Here is a 21,465-nt window from a genome sequence, read left to right as displayed (position 1 = left end):
ATGAAAGACGGGTAAAAATAAGGCATAGCTTTAATCATTTATTTTTTATACTACGTTGGTGGCAAACAAGCATACGGTCCGCCTGATGGAAAGCGATCACCGTAACCTGGAACTTAAGGAGTGTATTCTACTTATTTCATTCCTATCCCATTTAAAAAGAACTTTAGATATAATAAGGGTATCTTTATAAATGGTCTTTGTGAGTGATTATTATTTGTATGTCTTTCCCATCACGGAACAATGGTATTCCGGACCTTTGGGAGGCGTGCGCGGGGCCTAAGCCAACACGTAGAGACCCTTTCGACACTTTAATGAAATGTAAGGGGTACACCGAGCGGATGTTGCCCTTGCCCGTATCATGGGACACACGCAGAGGCAACACCCGCCAGGGTGTAAGGACTATTTGAGAGTTAATGGAATCTAAAATGAACTGGTCTATTTTGATGAAAGTGATGGACTAAATACTGGGCTATGGATAAAAAACCGGACGCCTGCCTAATAAAACGGTATCCAATTTTATTTCCGGCAGACGGTGACTCGTCCCCACAAGATGGGCCCCCACAAAAAGCGACATCCAAGATGGCTCAAGGGCAACACCGGTGTGAGAACTCAAGGGTGTCGAGAGGTGTACACCGCTTTCTGCCCAGGCCCCGTAGCCGAATGGCATTTCTCCGACGCCAAACGAAAGCGATACGCCGCTGGCTCTGTCGCGCCAATACGCAAGCGCGATAGAGATAGATATCTACTAGCGCTTCGTTTCGTGAGCGTTTCGTGAGCGATTGTGCCATTCGGCTAGCCACCCAGGCCCCGTAGCCGAATGGCATTTCTCCGACGCCAAACGAAAGCGATACGCCGCTGGCTCTGTCGCGCCAATACGCAAGCGCGATAGAGATAGATATCTACTAGCGCTTCGTTTCGTGAGCGTTTCGTGAGCGATTGTGCCATTCGGCTAGCCACCCAGTGGCTGTGAAGCCACTGCACCATGAGTGATTATTATTATTATTTCTTTTTCTTTTTAATTGAATACTTATGTTGACTATTAGTGCATTCATTTTACTTAACTTTCTGTTTTGTTTTCTCTTTCTTTATATTCCACTTTTGTGAACATGTGTGTGCGTTGGTATAAGTGCTAGCATTAGTTTAATTAATATTACTTTGTATCTATCTGTGAGATCCTGTAATTGGCTTTCTGAATCATATCTTGTTGTGTACTGCTAGTTTTATAGCTGTTGGTTCTCCATAACATAAATAAATAAATAAAATACGTGATTCTATTTCATTGCAATATTATATTTTTTATTTATATATCTCACAAATTCCTACGACATATTTTTGGTTCGTTTCATGTTTTTGTTAGGGGCCATGTAAGGCTTCTTAGGGCCTTATGTATCACTGCGACCATTCCTGATATATTGTGATCGCCACCTACTACAGCTCTTGATCAAGCCCTACAAATTCCAAGGATGTCTTTTCGGTTACAAAATTAAACTTGGTAAGTAATAAATATTAAAAAATATTTATTTCCACATTAATATATATATTTTTTTTGACGTGATTTTTTAAGTGGAGGTAGTTGAAGGGATAGAGAGTGACATAGGCTACTTTGTGTGTCTTTCTAACCCCCCACTTCCCTGAAACGGGGGGGGGGGGGGGTGGAAGTTTTGAATGAAGCATTCTGCATTTTTAGGGTTCCGTAGTCAACTAGGAACCCTTATAGTTTCGCCATGTCTGTCTGTCCGTCCGTCCGTCCGTCCGTCCGTCCGTCCGTCCGTCCGCGGATAATCTCAGTAACCGTTAGCACTAGAAAGCTGAAATTTGGTACCAATATGTATATCAATCACGCCAACAAAGTGCAAAAATAAAAAATGGAAAAAAATGTTTTATTAGGGTACCCCCCTACATGTAAAGTGGGGGCTGATATTTTTTTTCATTCCAACCCTAACGTGTGATATATTGTTGGATAGGTATTTAAAAATGAATAAGGGTTTACTAAGATCGTTTTTTGAAAATATTAATATTTTCGGAAATAATCGCTCCTAAAGGAAAAAAAGTGCGTCCCCCCCCCCTCTAACTTTTGAACAAGTTTAAAAAATATGAAAAAAATCACAAAAGTAGAACATTATAAAGACTTTCTAGGAAAATTGTTTTGAACTTGATAAGTTCAGTAGTTTTTGAGAAAAATACGGAAAACTACGGAACCCTACACTGAGCGTGGCCCGACACGCTCTTGGCCGGTTTTTTTAATTTAACGCTTGCGAAGCGTCGACAAAAGCTAGTATAGTACTAAATAAAAAAAAATACTAAAGTAGATGCAGCGCCCAAAATCATTGACGTTTCCTCTAAAATACTTATTTATTACAAATACACGGAAGACCAGCGCTGACCCTTGGGTTAGCATTTTATGCTGAGTCGGGACCATTTCGTGGTAACTTATATGTTTAATTTCTTTTATTTGCTGTTTCTGTTTTCTTACTTGTGTATTTTGTAGTTATCACGAATAAATAATTGATTGATTGATTGATTGAAATATTGAAATTTAAAAACATACAAAGCTATATTAATACACTAGTGAAATGCATTTATGTCACTTGAGACAAAAATGATAAAAAACTGATAACATCCAGCCACTTACTTTTTTATTGCAGTTTATCTTAAATCTAGAATTCAGATAAATTCTAGTGCGTGGAGGAATTATCTGCCTGTAGGCACAGTATAATAAAGAGTACTATCGTACAGTATGGCCACTCCCGCTCCCCGCTGAAAACCCCCTCTCGGTTACCTCACAGTTACCGCCTGTCAAAAACGCGAACAGTCGACCTGTCATATTTCACTCATACAAGCATAGTACGCGTTCACCTACACGAGCTTAGACTGTGTGCTAGGAACGCGCCTCTTTCATATATTTGATCGCCAGTGTCCGAGGTGTGCTGTAGGCCAGAGTCTTAAATATTTAGGCATTTTAAAACTCACTTTTGACTCACTTGATAACCTAGATAATAGTATTTTATGCACCAGGCGTTTAAAGGAGGTTAGAAAAGACGAGTGGCATGGGTAACAATTTGAGGAGTCGCCACCAGTGTTTTTTGACTCAGTTAAACACCGTTGCATACAATATTTTTTCTACGACCATTCACAAAAATTAAACTGGGACGTGTGCGGTTATTATTATTTTCATATATGTTTATTGTTTATATAAAATATATATTATTATTTATGTATTTAGGTATAAGTATTGCATTCATTTTTAGAGTAGGGATGTATATTATGTGTACATATATATACCGATGCACTTTAGTTGTTTGTCACCATCTATTTTCCTCTCTCAGTTATTCTAAGGTTAGCTGGAAGAGATCCCTTAAAGGGATAAGCTCGCCTTTGTACATAACCGTTATAATATTCTCTGTGCATGTAATTTGTTCTGTACAATAAAGTGTTTACTACTACTACTACTACTACTACTACTACTTAGTTTTCTTGAATAACTTTGCTCTCAGCTGCCCAAAACCTTTCCGCACACGCGCGCAGTATCGTTATAACAATGCGTTGCCATGGTTACAGAGCCAAACAATGCGTTTTCAGTTTTTTCGATATTGCGCGCAGGCGCGGAAAGGCGGCGGACGCTGGCTTTGAGAAATAAACTTTTATGTAGGGTTTTAAAGATCTATTCACGGCCCTGTAAAGTAGAAAAATATGTATCATTGTGTTAACGCTTTATGACGTCACCATGCTTACTCACCATCCTATGAAACTCAAACTTTGTCGTGGGAATAGGTCAATGTGTATGTGTTGTCATAGGCTTATAAAATTATCATTTCATAACTCATAACTTATCAATTCATAACTTAGGCTGATTTGAACTTGTGTTCCCTGCTTACGCTGCGCACTCGCGGCGAACACGCTGCGCACACGCGGCGAACACGCTGCGCGCACGCGGCAAACTCGCTGCGCGTCCGCTTCTCTTTCAAATCGCCTGCAAATCGCAAGAGTGATAACTTGATAAGGCCCAAAATAAATATTTATTACTCTTCTTTTTCAGATGCTTGATCCCAGAATGTGAGACCGGAGATTTTTCCCCACCCTGGTTGTCTCTGGCCATACCAAGTAATGGTGGTTCCTTCGATAACTGCGGGAGGTACAACTCTTCGGGAGATACCTGCTTGGCAGAGAGCTTCGATCGAAATGACGTCGTGCGATGTGAGCAGTACGTTTATGAGAACACGGACACTGTTGTGTACGAGGTGAGTTTCTACAGCAATCTAAATGTTAGAATTGTCTAACATATTATCAATGACAACATCATCCTTGCGTTATCCCGGCATTTGCCACGGCTCATGAGAGGTTTTACGAAGGCGACTGCCATCTGACCTTCCAACCCGAAGGGTAAACTATAGGCCTTATTGGAATTAGAAGTCCGGTTTCCTCACGATGTTTTCCTTCACCAAAAAGCAACTGGCAAATATTAAATGACATTTCGCACCAGCCACCAGCGCTTCTATCAATGACATGGATGTCTTTATAAAAAATAATACAATGTTGCTACCGTTTAGTTTTATACATTTCATCAATTTCTTTTCAGCTGTAACTATAAATGATCATACCCTTTTCAGTTCAATCTGGCATGCCAAGAATGGCGCCGTTCGCTCATTGGTTCCGCCAGCACGTTTGGCAAGATGCTGGCCTTGCCACTGACTGGCATATTTGCTGATCGTTACGGCCGACGCACAGCGCTAGCCCTGAACGCCTTCAACTGCGCCTGGATTGGCACGGCAAGGTCTTTCACGCAGAATTATGCCAGTTTTATTGCCATGGAGTATTTGGAAGCCGCATTTGGTGCTGCGGCTTTTTCGTGCGGGTATACTATTGGTAAGATTATTTTAGTAGATTTGTAGCGAGACAAAATAACATCACGTGCGAGCGCGCGGATCCGAATACTTTCTCGCTCGCACATCACTACCTGTCACGATCACCCGTAAGTTCATACTCGGTTGGCCTTTGGACTTGCAGTGGACATCCCCTGAGGGGCCGAGTAAGGGGTGAGAACGCCGATGCGTACCGCCCTATGCTCACTAACTAGTACCTATGTTTTGTAGCTAGGTATTTACCCCACTTTGTATGATATAATATTTGTTTGTATGAAAACCAATAAACCACTGGTACCTACTTGGCGTCTCATTCCGCCCCCCTACAGATTGAATTTTATAAGAACCTTCTTGGCTAAGCTAGCGTTTTTGGTAAGATACTGGAGCTGCCATTAACTGGCATATTCGCTATTAAGATGACATCTAACAGCATATCCATAGTACCCATAAATACTATGTAAGTAACCAATAGTTTATTAGACTAAGTGTAAATTAAATAGTATTGATAAGAAAGAAGATACTTAAACATAAATTGTTGATATATCATACAAATAATTGAAACTTGCCTAGTCCACCTTTTAAAACATTTTTACGTATAAGCACAGTATAATAAAGAGTATTATCGTACAGTATGGCCCCCCCGCTCCCCGCTGAAAGTGCCACCCACCCCCTCTCGGTTACTTCACAGTTACCGCCTGTCAAAAACGCGAACAGTCAACCTGTCATATCTCTCTCATACAAGCATAGTACGCGTTCACCTACACGAGCTTTGACTGTGTGCTAGTAACGCGCCTCTTTCATATATTTGATCGCCAGTGTCCGAGGTGTGGTATAAGTGTCATTCAAAGCAAAAGTATTTAAATAGGTACCTACTTTAATAATGTACCTATAATTCTTTCTTCAAAATCAATAATCTTTAAGGGAGTTAGCAAGAGTGATGTTACAATACTGATAAGATCGACACTGACATTGAATGATCTTTTATCGTTTCTTTTTTTATCACCTAAACCCACCAGTACCGGCCAAAACCGACTTCAGTGACCGTGAGAATTTTACCGTCCTTGACCATCGTGACATAATCTGACTCAAGGCATAATTGGCTACTTGACAGTTTTTTGCATGTAAATTAAGTCAATCGATCTTAATTTTTCTGAGCTTACAATATACCTAAATTAGGGCTCATGGCAAAAAGCTCTCTCTGATTGCATTCGATGATTTAAAAGCCTTGTCACTAAATTATATCACAATATATCTTGTCTCGAGGAAATTGCTATTTTGACTATTGTGAGTTAAAGATATAAAACGTTAATTTTATGAAATCTCATATTCTTGTATTTTTTTTAAATCTAAAATACCTATATGTAAAGTTTTCAATCAAACGGTTCAATCAAAACCTTAACTTTGATTAATTTCATATTGAAGCTATTATGGAAATAGCGCCTTATTGACAATAAGTATTACCGCTTTGATAGAAATTGCCATTTACATTTCATAATGTTTTTAAATACCTTTTTAAATTAAACGTTTCATAATGATGGGCACATTTTCTATTCAATTACATTTAATTTTTCCATGACATTCAACAAGTTTTTGGTTCACAGACACATCAATCATCAAAATCCGATTATGATCGACTAAGATTCTATCTCGTTTGCTAACAGTGATGGAGTTCATGGGCCCAAAGTACAGAGTAGCGGCCGGTGCGGCGATGTCTACCTTCTACGCCACAGGACTCATCATGCAAGCCCTCATGGCCTGGGCCATCCCTTACTAGCCTTAAACTCTAGCCTTATTCATACCGCAGCTCTTCACAGTCATCTATTTCTGGATAATGCCAGAATCAGTCAGATGGTACCTCAGCAAAGGCAGATACGTAGAAGCCGAAGCACAGTTGAAAAAAGCAGCGAAAATGAATAGAAAACTGCTGTCAGAAGAATCATTAGCAAAGTTAAAAGAGAGTGCGGAAGAAGAGAGAAATATTAAAGAGTTTAAGAAGGTACAGAAGGTAAAGGAACCCTGGCTGGTGACGCAAGTATTCCAACATAAGCCAATACTTCTTCGCTGTATAATAACACCAGGCCCCGTAGCCGAATGGCATTTCTCCGACGCCAAACGAAAGCGATACGCCGCTGGCTCTGTCGCGCCAATACGCAAGCGCGATAGAGATAGATATCTACTAGCGCTTCGTTTCGTGAGCGTTTCGTGAGCGATTGTGCCATTCGGCTAGTCACCCAGTTTGGTGGATAACGACGACCTTGGTTTACTACGGGTTGTCGATGAATGCTGTGACGATGTCCGGGAACAAATATGTAAACTATATAGCGGTGGGTGCGGCTGAGATACCAGGGTATTGGACAGCCGTGCTCCTTTTTGACAGGATCGGCAGGAAACCGTTGCTCTGCTGCGCTTTCTGGATGTGTGCGGCGTGCCAGATTGGATTTATTTTTATGACAAAAAGTAAGTAAACTCCATTTTTTATCTCTCTCTTCCTTAAACTATATTCTATTTCCTTTGTGTTTATTATATTAATGGCTCGAAAAACGTCCGTCATGTTAAAATCATAATTTAGGACTCAATTATGATGATTCGGCATTGTTTGTACACCCTCTAGAGTCCTCTAAATCTCCTATATTACCCTGGACTAGATATTAAATGGTCACATAAGTAAATAGGGGTTTATGCTGCACGGAGCAGGGTAAAATTTTCTAAATTGTGTATACGTTTCCAAGAATTGATAATAATATCATTAATAGCCGCTCGTACCCATTACATTCCATTAAAGTGTTAAAAGGGTTATACGTGTTGGCTTTGGCTCCGCGCACGCCCCCCAAGGTTCGGAATACCTTATAGTTTTCATGATGGGAAAGAATTGATAAGTATCTTCTGACAACTCTTACAGATTACTACGGGCTATCCCTCGCCGTGTACTTACTGGGCAAGTACAGCATTTCAATCGTGGTGACCTGTGTGTACGTCTACATCAACGAGTTGTTCCCGACGCAATACCGCGGCAGCTTGTTCTCCTTCGCTTCCATGATTGGCAGGATTGGTGCTATCTCAGCTCCTCTCACTCCTGCTTTAGTGAGTATAAGTATATCTCTTCTACTCACACATATACAAACACCTACTAGCTGTTTGCCCACACAGTATTGGGACAGTCTTTTCTGCTTCGTTTCCATGATTGGCAGGATTGGCGCTATATCAGCTCCTCCCCTCACTCCTGCCTTAAGCCCCATTTAGATGGTACGAGTTTCTCGCCTCGAACGTACGATTATCGAAGTACGAGAAAAAATATCGTATCATGTAAACTATTCGTACGATATCGCACGAGAGGGGGCGATAATCGCCTCGCCTTTGATATTTGTATGTCTCCGTGTAAACAAAACACATATGCGAGAATCGTATACGAGTTTATACGCTACTCAGTCGAAATGAATTCGGTAGAAATCATGTAAAACATGGTGTTTTTATATTTATAGCTGCCTCTCAGTAACTGCTAAAACCAAAAATAAATTCGGCTTATTAATATTATACAGTTAATGTTTACCTACTGACATTTTACCCCATATATCTATGGGGCAAAATGCCTACTATGATTTAAAAAAATGTTATTTATATTTTATGTTTAATAATATCCTAAACCTAATCGCAAGTATCGCAACCAAGATTTTATTAGCTAGGTAACACTACGGTCGAATTCATTATTTTCCCTATTGTATATTATTGAGACCTTCATAAATCATTTATAGTGTTTTTAATATTATTGGGTACTATTCAACTTAAATTCAAATAAATCCAAGGTAAATTATACCCAATATTATAAAAAACCATATAATATATGTGTTTATAATTAATTAATTAGCAACTAAGCACGCAAGTTGACAGGCAAAACTCGTATGAAAATCGGTTCGCTCCGATTCGTGCGATAATCGCACGTTCGAGAAAAAATGTCATACGAGAACCAGTTTAGACGAGTCGAGAAATGTTATGGAAATATCTCCCGAAAATTCTGCTCTCCATCTAAACTATTTCGCCTGACGATAATCGCCTGGCGAGTCTCGCATACGATACTCGTATGCGAGTTTTTATTTCTTGCACTAATGTAAACGTTTTGGTACGATACTCGCCAGGCGATTATCGCATACGATAATGTCATACGAGTTTCTCGACCAAGACGGGCGAGAAACTCGTACCATCTAAATGGGGCTTTAGTGAGTATAAGTATATATCTCTCCTACTAACACCTACCAGCTGTTTTCCCACACAGTATTGGCAAAGTCTTTTCTGCTTCGCTTCCATGATTGGGAGGATTTCCTATCTCAGCTCCTCTCACTCCTCTGCTTTAGTGAGTAGGTATTACTATTAGTACCTTTGTCCATACAATTAAGAATTGCTGCCAGCCTTCCGGGCACGTTACCAATAGACGGGCGCTACAGCACAATTGTCTATCTGTATTTCGTCGCCGTAGAGCGAAAAGTCACCAAATCGTTCATTGGTCATTTTGAGTTATGAGAGTTTAAAGAAAAAAATAATTAAAATAATTTTTACTGAAATTATCTTCAGATGAAATTGTGGTTTTATATCTGTTTATTAATTGGAAACTGCTATTCTTTGGGATCAAAATGGATTTATATTATTCACACTAACGATTTAGGAGCTATAGGCGATAATTAATTTTTGCCCTTAAATATTACACCTTAATTATGACTTAGTGATTTTTTGAACGAAGTTAATGATTATTTGCACACATTTTAGTGTGTTTAGACTTAACTAAGTAGAGTTAGTTGAATTATGACTGCTGTGATAGAGTGAAAATACGTGTTAGTTAAAAACTAGGGCAAACCTTGGCTTATTGGTGGTACGTAGTTATTCGGTGATATCTGGTTATTATCTCGATTTGTGGGCACAGTGAAGAGATAAAACCTATAAAATCATTACGAATTAATTCGGAACATCCGACAGCAGTTGATGGCGGTGATTTTATAGGTTTTATCTCCTCACTGTGCTCACAAATCGAGATAATAACCAGATATCACCGAATAACTACGTAACACCAATAAGCCAAGGTTTGCCCTACTTACTATATATATTTTTTTGGATTCTGCTTAATATTTTAGGAACAAATTAAATCACGTCATTTCAAATTTTGCAAACACTTTATTAAAATAAAATAAACATCAAATCAAATTAAAATGGTCTCTAATTATATTAAAATCAGGCGGGCCGTATACTTGTTTGCCACCGACGTAGTATAAAAAATAAAAAAAATAAAAATCATCATTGAAATTTCTAGCGGCTGTCATTATTGGTTGTCAGTGTTGTCATTTTGATAAAGGTACTAATGTAAAAGAGTTACTTCACGACGAAATGCTCGATGTCAGGGCGTTGAATGAAGCTTTCGTTAGAAATACGACACACGACACTGATGGCAACAAATTGGCGTGGCTTAAATTTAAGTGTCTCAGATTTTAGAAGCAGCGTCCTCGTGTAGTCAAATTTCGCTACAGCCATGAGGGCCCCTACTCTGAATTTAATGTCCAACAGATTTACGGTGGCCCGCCAAAGCCGCTGAGACGCACAAAGAGGCGCAAGGCGCGTGTACCTGATGAACCAGACAACCATGACGACGCCGAGGACTGGATCAATAAGATAAAAAAAGACTATCCCATTCCAAAGGCATATCCACAGGCATTGCCTATATCTGAGGCGAAAAAAAAAGATCTCTTAAATTTATGCACTAAGGGAGTTATTCCTCGAGAGCTTCATTCATGGTACCAAAGTCTGCCGACCAATAAGACAGTTATTGACAGATTGTGTGAGCCTGATGTCACAGAAACAGATGACGAGGACGAAGAGTGACTGTGATGCGTAAAGAAAGCTATTTTAGCAAGACTATGTTAATTTTTATGGATTTTCTAACGATGATTTTAATATAATTAGAGACCGTTTTAATTTGATTTGATGTTTATTTTATTTTAATAAAGTGTTTGTAAAATTTGAAATGACGTGATTTAATTTGTTCCTAAAATATTAAGCAGAATCCAAAAAAATATATATAGTAAGTAGGGCAAACCTTGGCTTATTGGTGATACGTAGTTATTCGGTGATATCTGGTTATTATCTCGATTTGTGAGCACAGTGAGGAGATAAAACCTATAAAATCACCACCATCAACTGCTGTCGGATGTTCCGAATTAATTCGTAATGATTTTATAGGTTTTATCTCTTCACTGTGCCCACAAATCGAGATAATAACCAGATATCACCGAATAACTACGTATCACCAATAAGCCAAGGTTTGCCCTAGTTTGCTCATGCGCAACGACTGGCCGGAGGACGCGGCGGGGGGAGTCGCGTCGGTGCGGTATCGGTGCGGGGGCCCGCGGCACTGGCCGAAAAGTCACTAACTTGCGAGCGAAATTCAATCAAATCACGTCGGAGTACAGTACAGTCTTTATTGTAAAATTAATTAAATATGATTAGTTATTGTTTTCTACATTTTTTTGTAGGGTTAAACTCATTAAAACTGTTTAATTAATTGTCGTTTTGGTTAAATGTACATCGCCTTACAACTATAAATAAAAAATAACTAAACAGAGTTAGTTAATTTTCGCTTTCACACTTTTGACATACCAGATATTCTAAAAGTAACTAAGTATATTAAGTGACTTTTTGAATGAGGTTCTGCGTGGTTAAATCGTTTAGTAATAGTTTGGAAAAAATAACTAAAATGACTTAGGTACGCTCATAAATAAGTTCAAAGAAGTATAAAAAAGTATAAAAGAATTAGGTATTTTTCGACTAAAATATTGAATCCGAGGTGGGTTTTTAGTTAGTTCTTTAACTTTGTAAAATTAAAACTATGATCTCTATTGCTACCGCAATAAGACTCAAATTTGGAGAAAAAAATGCGATTTTGATGACATATACAAGTTAAATTTTGGCCATTTTGTGATTTGGTGACTTTTCGCTCTACGGCGACGATTTGTATTATCTTGGAGCATTTCACGAAACATAATTTAACCACGAGCAAATCGTTTAAGGAAATAATTGTACGTAAAGAAACTGTGTTACTAGTAATATGGCCTAATAATCTATCCTGTGAGTGTAAAGGTCACATTAAACAAATACATAATATTGGGACTCTATCCAAAATTTTCTGAGGACGAAGAATTTTTCCACCCTCTTTCTTCCTGTGGGTAACGTGATTTGTAGATGTCGACTGTTGGATTATAACGTCATTTGTAGTATGGGCAAAGGGTCTGTCATTGCAATACCACAATTTCGTTTTCTTTCAAAACTAATTGCTAAGAATGGTACTGAAGCTTGAATAATTTCCTGCGTTCTGCCTATCCTTTTATGAATAGTTGTATGAATGTAAGTAATTGCATGTATGTCTATGATCTCCACAGGGTACGATGGTGTGGAAGCACCTCCCATTTGTGCTGTTCGGGAGTTTCGCAGCTGTGTCTGGTTTGCTGGTCCTCCTGGCTCCGGGAACCAAAGGCACCACGCTACCGGATACTATGCAGCAAGCGGCAGATCTTGGCAGATCGAAGAAGGGTTCAGAGAGCTGATATCACCCAGCCAATATCAGGAATTTTTGAGGAAAGACGCATCTCTTTTCTAAAACAACTATGTCTCCACACATCGGTTTTTCATCTTCGTAGAGCGTCTCTTTCTTGCTTATGTGACGTTAATTGTCTCTATCCATAGACCGATGGCCTTTTACTGTACATCATCGTCTTATATATAATAAATAAGTACTTACATCCGAAATGTATTTTATATCAGCCGCTTTGTATTTCGCTAACTCCGAATTTAATCCAATGCAATTGTCTTATCAATTTTTATATCAGGTACATGTCAATTGTCAAGTACATTTCAGATCTCTTGTAATATTTAGTGACGGATCGTAAATAATGGCGAGATATCGTATATTTCTTTAAAATTATTAGGCTGTTTAAAAAATTGTACTTTTTGAAAAAAAAAATACTCGAAAGTAAAATAAAAATAGACTTAAAAAGTAGCTTCTTCTGTTTTAGTAAATTAGAATTTTAATATTGGTAAGTAATATTAGTGGTAGAAGTAAACATTTGAAAGAACCCTTAAAAGTTAAAAAAGTGATAAACTTAAAATGAACGCACCAGGAGAGCATAACGGTAAAGCAGAAGAAAAGGAGAAAGAGAAAGAAAGAGTGCACTTAGACACAATATTGAAGGAGATAGGAGAGTTTGGGAGTTTTCAGAGACGGGCGTTAGGGTTGGCCTTGTTAGTGGCTCTGCTGAGCGGGTACAGTGCGAACGAGTATGTGTTTACTGCTGCTAGAATAACCACAAGGTAAGTTTTAAAATAATCACATACATTTTTAAGATTGTCTCAGACTTTTGAGATTGGTTTAGGTGATTCATCTGAAGCAATGCAATTCTTACCGCTTTAAATCGAAACTTGCCCATAGACCTGTCTGCCGAACAATATTAGTTATTCGTAAAAGGTAACTGGTAGGCTGATATCGTCAGACAAAATGTGTGTAAGGTTCCTATATACAATTAAATTTCAAAAAATCTCGATTTGTATCAAATGCGCGTGCATTTAGTGTGTGTAAATATTGTCTCGAAAAACACACGATTATGGGTATATTATAGCACAATATCATCTTAATGATAACAAATTTCAAGATTGAATTAGACACTTTGCATTTTGAAAACGGAGATTTAACTGTGGTCATAATCGATTAGTGAATTAGAAAAACTGCGGCTAGAGGGCCAGTCGAAGTGACAATCGTTGAGTGATAGGCTAGTAGACATTCCTACACGTTGATCACGTAGACAACGTAGTAGTGATTGAATACAGATAAACCACCTCTCCATACGATAACGGATTGCCTCTGTCACGTAGATTAAGTATATATAAGGAACTGTACTTGAGATTAAGAGGGAGAGTTAGGAGATAGGTTGAAGATATTACACCTATACACCAGAACTGACTACAGTGTTTCCATCAACCAACTCCCAGGCTCTCAGCCTATTTCATCGTTCACGCTCGCTCTGTCGCGCCAAAGAAGAGATTGTATGTTTAGTTAGGTTTCCTTCATCACAGTTTACCATTTATATTCCCAGATGCCTAATCCCAGAGTGCGAATCCAGTGGCGACCCTAATTGGTTGACAATAGCAATTCCCCAAGATGGCGGATTTCTTGACAACTGCAACAGGTTCAACTCGACCCTTCAAGGGAACACTACCTGCTCGGCTGATCACTTCGACAGAGACGTTATTATGCCGTGTGAGGAGTACGTGTATGAGAATACAGATACTGTCGTGTATGAGGTATTTCAGATTCAAATTATTTTCTTTCAGATTCTTTAGGTTATAACCCTCATTGTATGTCCCGCTTTCTTTTTCAGATCTTCCTTGTAGTGAGAAAGATCTCGACAATCACGCTGAAACTAGTGCCTCTTACCTCTGTATAGTCTGCCTTTGCTATTATAATTCTGGGGTTATCTTGGTTAAGGCGGTGAAACAAATGTTACTGTAGATTTGTTGCGCAGTGCATGGTGTGCATTCCTGTAGAAATTTAGATAAGTCACAGAAAAGAATCAAATCATCGTAAACAGCGATCCCGATCCAAATATGCAGCAACTGCAATAAGCTGACTCCTAAAACCTTCAATATTTTCTTTACAGTTCAACCTAGCATGCCAAGAATGGCGCAGATCCATCATCGGGTCCGCCAGCATGTTTGGCATGATGCTAGCCCTGCCGCTAACAGGCTTCATCTCCGACCGATACGGGCGCCGATTTGCCCTGGCACTCAACGCCTTTAACCATTCCTGGCTTGGCTTAGCCCGATACTGGACACAGTCATATGAGAGCTTCATCGCGTTTGAGTTTTTGGAAGCTCTTTTTGGTGCGGCTGGGTTCACTTGCGCCTATATTATTGGTAAGTATTAAGTTCTCTTCTCTAGACGCTTTTATACTGACATCAACGTTTTGAAGGAGGTTCCTGCCACTGTCATGCTTCATCTCAGACCGATGCGGGCATCGATTTGCCCTGGCTTTCAACGCTTTCAACCACTCTTGTCTTGGCTTAGCCCGTTAGTGGACCCAGTATTATGAAAGCTTTACCGCGTTTGAGTTTTTGGAAGCTCTTTTTGTTGTGGGTTCACTTGCGCCTATATTATTGGTAAGTGTTACTTAGAACGATTCGGTTCTCTTGTGGTGTTCTTTTTCCAAACCCCGTAAATAATTTAATGGAAATTCTTTACTTGCTTTCGTTTTCTTAAAAATATCTTGTTTCAGCACTTAAGTTTTATTTCAGGATAGGGTTATAGTGTGACTCTGCTCTGTCCATCTTTCTGAGCCTCAGAACTCAATTGTTAGTTTACTTGTTTTCATCTACAAAAGTTTATGAATATTTTACGAATGGAATCCATGCGTTATTGCAGCATTTTGAATGTTTATATTACTTACTAGAACTCTCGTTTCTTTTATGGACTGATGTAGAATATTTTCTAATCAATTATCATATTTATTTCGTGCAAAATGCTTTCAAAATCATATATTATTATTTATTATATACTTAGATCACAATAGTATTTTTGATATTTTTACAGCAATGGAGTTTGTGGGACCCAAATACCGAGTCCTAGCAGGCGCTACAACGTCCACGTTCTTCACAATCGGCCTGATCATGCAAGCCCTCATGGCCTGGGCTGTTCCCTACTGGAGACACTTGACACTAGCCCTATACATCCCTCAACTAATCACAATTACTTACTTCTTCATCATGCCCGAGTCGGTCCGATGGTACTTAAGCAAAGGAAGATACACAGAAGCAGAAGCTCAACTGAAGAAGGCAGCAAAGATAAATAAGAAAACCTTGTCTGAAGAATCTCTTAGAAGTCTAAAACAGAGCTCTGAAGAAGAGAGGATGATGTCGTTAGAGAAGAAAAAGGAACCGTGGTTAATATCTCTTGTGTTTCAGCACAAGCCTATACTACTCCGTTGTATTATAGCACCGGTTTGGTGGATCACGACTGTTCTCATTTACTACGGCTTATCAATGAACGCTGTCAATATGTCTGGGAATAAATACTTGAACTACATAGCAGTTGGAGCGATGGAGATTCCAGGGTCTTGGACGGCCGTTCTTCTGTTTGATAGGATTGGGAGGAAGCCATTGTTTGTTTGCGCTTTCTGGCTGTGTGCCGCGTGTCAGATTGGTTTTATTTTCATGCCAGATGGTAAGTTATTCTATATTAAAACTCGGTAGTTAACGATAGTTACCCCCTCATAAACGTGCAGTAAAGTTATCAATCGATAAAGTTTGTTTGTCCCTTTCCGACGTATTGGTGTGATAGAAAGGGACAAACGAACTTTATCAGCTTGATAACTTTAGTCTACTTTAATGAATAAGGGGGTTAGTGTTTAGAGTCGTCTTTACATTCAATTACAATCGGTACAATTTGCTGAAGATTTGTTCACAACTTGTCACGTATCATTAAGGTGACCGAGCTGGCGACTTCCTCGTACAACGTGTCAGCATTACGATACAGCGAGGAAATGTCGCAAGCATCCTTGGTACAATTAAAGCCCCAAGGGCCTATTTTAGATATTAGGTAGCTTTTAAGTTTAGTTTTAGTTTCTTATACACCGTGTTTTGTTGACATGTCGTTAGGTTCGTCATCAGGATATATTGTATAAAACTTTTAGTTATATTAGCAAAAATAAATTTTTCATCGTTTTCATACATAATAAATGAATTAATTAGAGTGAAAGATCCTTAAGAATAATATTCAAGTTAGTGTCAAGTGATTGACGGCACATGTCAAAACAAATAACATTAGGAATTGGTGAAAGCTGTCACACACGTGTTCAGTAATTACTTTTATTTTTTTAATAACTTGATAACCGTAAGGCCGTTTTCACATTATCCGATCCGATATCGGATGTCGGACCGACATCCTACATCCGATAAACGCTTCCGATAGAATCGGATGTCGGTCCGATAAAACGCATTGTTCCAAATCAATGAAGTATGATTTTGTGTCAAAAAATATTTAAACAAAATATATAAAAATATTTAATAATTATAACATTATATCCTAAATATTATATTGTAAAATTAAAATAACGAGCATAAAAAATACTCAGGGTGTCAGGAAAAATAAATAATTTTACATTCAAATATATCTACAAAAAGATGAAAAAACTAGTATCCGCAATTCGGACCGATGCATTACAACCTTTTTTTTAGGGTTCCGTAGTTAACTAGGAACCCTTATAGTTTCGCCATGTCTGTCTGTCTGTCTGCCCGTCCGTCTGTCCGTCCGTCCGTCCGTCCGTCCGCGGATAATCTCAGTAACCGTTAGCACTAGAAAGCTGAAATTTGGTACCAATATGTATATCAATCACGCCAACAAAGTGCAAAAATAAAAAATGGACAAAAATGTTTTATTAGGGTAAAGTGGGGCCCCTACATGTAAAGTGGGGCTGATTTTTTTTTTCATTCCAACCCCAACGTGTGATATATTGTTGGATAGGTATTTAAAAATGAATAAGGGTTTACTAAGATCGTTTTTTGATAATATTAATATTTTCGGAAATAATCGCTCCTAAAGGAAAAAAAAGTGCGTCCCCCCCCTCTAACTTTTGAACCATATATTTAAAAAATATGAAAAAAATCACAAAAGTAGAACTTTATAAAGACTTTCTAGGAAAATTGTTTTGAACTTGATAGGTTCAGTAGTTTTTGAGTAAATTACGGAAAACTACGGAACCCTACACTGAGCGTGGCCCGACACGCTCTTGGCCGGTTTTATTTTCAATGGAAATTGTCAACTAATTTGAATTTCGATCATTAGCAGCTGTTTAATAGACGCCATTTTTGTCACGCACACTACTAATGGATCTATTAAATACATAGGTAAATGAAGACCTGGAAGCGCATAAATCTTACATTTTACATCCTTCCTACATCCGATATCGGATCGGATAATGTGAAAACGGCCTAAGAGTTAAGGCACTAGTTTCTTAGAGAAATTAATTGAATTTGATCTAAAGAACCACCCGTTAAAGTTAACGGAATGCAATAATAACCACAAAATTAAAATTTTGAAACAACCCCCGACCGCGACATAGTGGACCGATTTTCATGAAACATGGCTAAGAACACTCCCGACTAACTCAGCTTTCAGACAAAAAAAACTAAATCTAAATCGGTTCATCCGTTCGGGAGCTACGATACCACAGACAGACACACATACAGACAGACAGGCAAACAGACAGACAGACATACAGACAGACACGTCAAACTTATAACACCCCGTCGTTTTTGCGTCGGGGGTTAAAAACAGGTTGTATAACAATGTATGTAAATATTTTTCAGTGTTTGCCTTTAATATGATTTTTTTTTTCTTTTCAGGTTTCTACGGTGTTTCCCTGGCAGTGTACCTAATCGGCAAGTACTCCATCTCCATCGTGGTGACATCTCTGTACATCTTCACCAACGAGCTCTTCCCTACGCGGCATCGCTCCAGTCTCTTTGCGTTCTCGTCCATGGTTGGTAGAGTTGGCTCTATCACCGCTGCGCTGACTCCTGCTTTGGTAAGAATTAAAATGACAGTTTTAAATGATTCACGGTTAGTTTCACAAGACTTATATTTGAATCCAAAACGAAACAAAGCGAAAAAAGTTAAATCATTGGAGTAGCGAATAAATATGTATTTTAACTAGAGATGGGCCGAATATTTGGTAAATATTCGGCATATTCGGCAAGTTTTTCAATGTTCGTATTCGGCCGAATAGTTCGGTTACATTGCCGAACATTTACCGAATAATTAACGAAAATAAATAGAGTAAGTTTTTTTGTGATCGGATAATGACTTCCTACATACTCTTATTTCAACATTCTAAGGAACTACCAAAGGAGTTAAAGATGAGTTAAAATATAAAGACAATAATTTTGTAAAAAATTAAAAATAACATAGCTTAAAAAAAACACGCACAAAATTATAGGAACATTAAGTTACATGAGTTTACATGTATATACCCATTACCAATCATTGAAAAGTTTTTAAATCTAAGCCAGGATTTAAAATATGGCTCAACCGAATATTCGGCCGAATGTTCGGTTCGGTAACAGCTGAACCGAATGTTCGGCCGAATATTCGTATTGGACAAAGTCCGTATTCGGCCCATCTCTAATTTTAACTAAGTAAAGTTTTCTTCCAGGCCTCAATGGTATGGGAGCAGCTCCCGTTCGTCCTGTTCGGAAGTCTGGCAGCTCTGTCCGGTTGTCTGGTGCTGCTGGCTCCTGAGACTAAGGGCACCACACTGCCGGACACTATGGAGGAGGCTTCTAGGCTGGGCTCTAAGAAACAATCCACACCAAACAGTTAAAAAACAACACTGATTTAAATTTTCACGAATTTTACAAGTATGTGTAAAATTCGTGAAATTGCAAAACGGTACTTATCGGGGCCATTTTTTTCAAAGTTGTCCACCCCACTTTTTTTTGGATGTGGAAATTTTTATGTGGTTTCCACTCAGAATCGCGAGCTCTTTCAATTCTAATAGGAGAAAAAAAGTGTCCAAAGGTTTTTTTTTACCATTCCGTTATCATTTTTTCATACATTTTGTATGGCGGTAACGGAATGGAAGGTTCGAAAAAATGTATGGTAATCTTGGGACATTTTTTTTCTCCTATCAGGATCGAAAGACCTCGCGATTCTGAGCATTAATCGCGTAAAAATACCCATGTTACAAAAAAGGTGGGGTGGACAACTTTGAAAAAAAATGGCTCATCGCATTGAACTAAGTTTTTATATACTAACCTCCGACGTTTTACTGACGAGCAATCCCCTTAGGCCAACCCTCGCATCAACCACTCATAAACTCAGTGTTAGTGGGCTGTCAACTGTCAAATTCCATATAAAATGGAGGGTTAACCCTCCATTTTCGTTGGTGCAATTGCCCCTTATAGTTGACATCAACTGTATTGCTGTCGCTTAGCACCCATAGTACAAGCTTCGCTTAGTTTGGTGCTAAGTTGATCTGCGTAAGGTGTCCCCAATATTTATTTATTTATTTATTATTGCTAAAGTCGACATCATACATCTTCTTGGTATAACACACGATTATTACCTTACTTACTTACTAAGGTAGTATCTATTTATGCATAAAATGCTACCATCATAATATTTAAACAGATGTGAGGAAGTCACTACAATTACAAAAGTCATCTTTAAAAATAACTATTTTGTTTTAGTCATACTGAGTAATTATTTACACTGTACTTAGGTACCTACATTACAAATAATTAAATATTTGCCTAATAATGATCCTAAGCTGGCTAGTACAATTTACCCTGCCTAAGGTACCTATATCAAATATTTTATGTTGTGTAAAGTGCATATTTAATGATATTGAGATTTATATTATCTTTTTCTTCTGTGACAATTTGATATGTTTTCTCTGAAGAAGAACGACGTATTATTAAACTACAATATAATTTATTGAATATTTTTTTCATGAATACTTTTGCCTGTTAAATTTTATCTTGTTATTTAATGCATGTTAATTATAACATGTAATAATATTGTCTTCGGTTACCGCGATAGTTACTCATGAAATAAAACTATGGAAACGGATTAAATCGCGTATAATTAATTTAAAATACATCCCGACGTTTCGAACTCTTTACAACTCTTTTTAATTTTTCTTACTCTTTTTAATTTTTCCTCAGTCACCCGTTGACCACGAACGCTGTAAAGAGTTCGAAACGTCGGGGTGTATTTTAAATTCATTATACGCGATTTAATCCGTTTCCATAGTTTTATTTCATGTATAACATGTAATGTTTTGAAAGAAGTGGCCCGCCGAGTTTCTTGCCGGTCCTATAGTGGATATCCCCCTCCCAACTGAGGGGGGACTGAAATCTTCTCGAGGCTGAGGCGTAGGGTTAGAGCCGGCGTAGCTTTATTTGACGTTCATATGCGCATTGTAATATGCCTACTTTAATATTTGAGGACCGGTCTGGCTTAGACGGTAGTGACCCTGCCTGCTAAGCCGCGGTCCTGGGTTCGAATCCCGGTAAAGACATTTATCTGTGTGATGAGCACAGATATTTGTTCCTGAGTCATGGATGTTTTCTAAGTATTTATCTATTTAAGTATGTATATCGTCGCTTAGCACTCATAATATAAGGTGCTTACTTTGGGGCTAAGTTGACCTACAGTGTAAGGTGTCCCCAATATTTATTTATTTATAAGAGAAGTAAAATTAAAAAAAACTTGAAATTTTATAAGTACCTATTAAATCCAACAGAGAATAAACATGAAATGCTAGTTTCGGCAAATCGAATAAAGCTCCGGTCCGAAAATTCTGCTGCTTGGATCTATAAGTCCGTTTTCACATTATCCGATCCGATATCGGAGGACCGATAACGATATCCCATACATTTCAAGTTCAAGTTCTTTATTTGCAATCATGTTGTATAAATAGGTATAAAAATTATAACAAATAATGTTTCAAACATGAGCCCTGCAAGGGCATAGCAATTTTTTTTAATCTAACTTTTCTTAATTTAACATAATGTATAAGCATTT

At 38.2% G+C, this 21,465-nt stretch overlaps 2 protein-coding genes across 2 annotated transcripts; both read left to right on the top strand.

The window, feature by feature from the left end:
- On the top strand, nt 1–12,436 carry LOC125229362 (organic cation transporter-like protein). Its single transcript, XM_048134184.1, is given in 7 exon segments — nt 1–11; nt 4,037–4,238; nt 4,608–4,863; nt 6,521–6,937; nt 7,095–7,316; nt 7,759–7,940; nt 12,272–12,436. Coding segments are annotated over 7 exon segments (1,455 nt in total).
- Nucleotides 12,437–12,793: 357 nt separating this feature from the next.
- LOC125229547 (organic cation transporter protein-like) lies at nt 12,794–19,449 on the top strand. Its single transcript, XM_048134412.1, has 6 exons — nt 12,794–13,199; nt 13,979–14,186; nt 14,543–14,798; nt 15,472–16,101; nt 18,282–18,463; nt 19,091–19,449. Exons 1-6 carry the CDS (start codon nt 12,997–12,999, stop codon nt 19,256–19,258), a joined length of 1,647 nt encoding a protein of 548 aa, XP_047990369.1. The 5' UTR covers nt 12,794–12,996; the 3' UTR covers nt 19,259–19,449.
- Nucleotides 19,450–21,465: the final 2,016 nt, after the last annotated feature.

Source organism: Leguminivora glycinivorella, chromosome 9 (assembly GCF_023078275.1).
Source record: "Leguminivora glycinivorella isolate SPB_JAAS2020 chromosome 9, LegGlyc_1.1, whole genome shotgun sequence".
Classification (NCBI taxonomy): domain Eukaryota; kingdom Metazoa; phylum Arthropoda; class Insecta; order Lepidoptera; family Tortricidae; genus Leguminivora; species Leguminivora glycinivorella.
The sequence above is the reverse complement of the archived record's forward strand: the minus strand, read 5'-3'. Positions and strand labels throughout refer to the sequence as shown.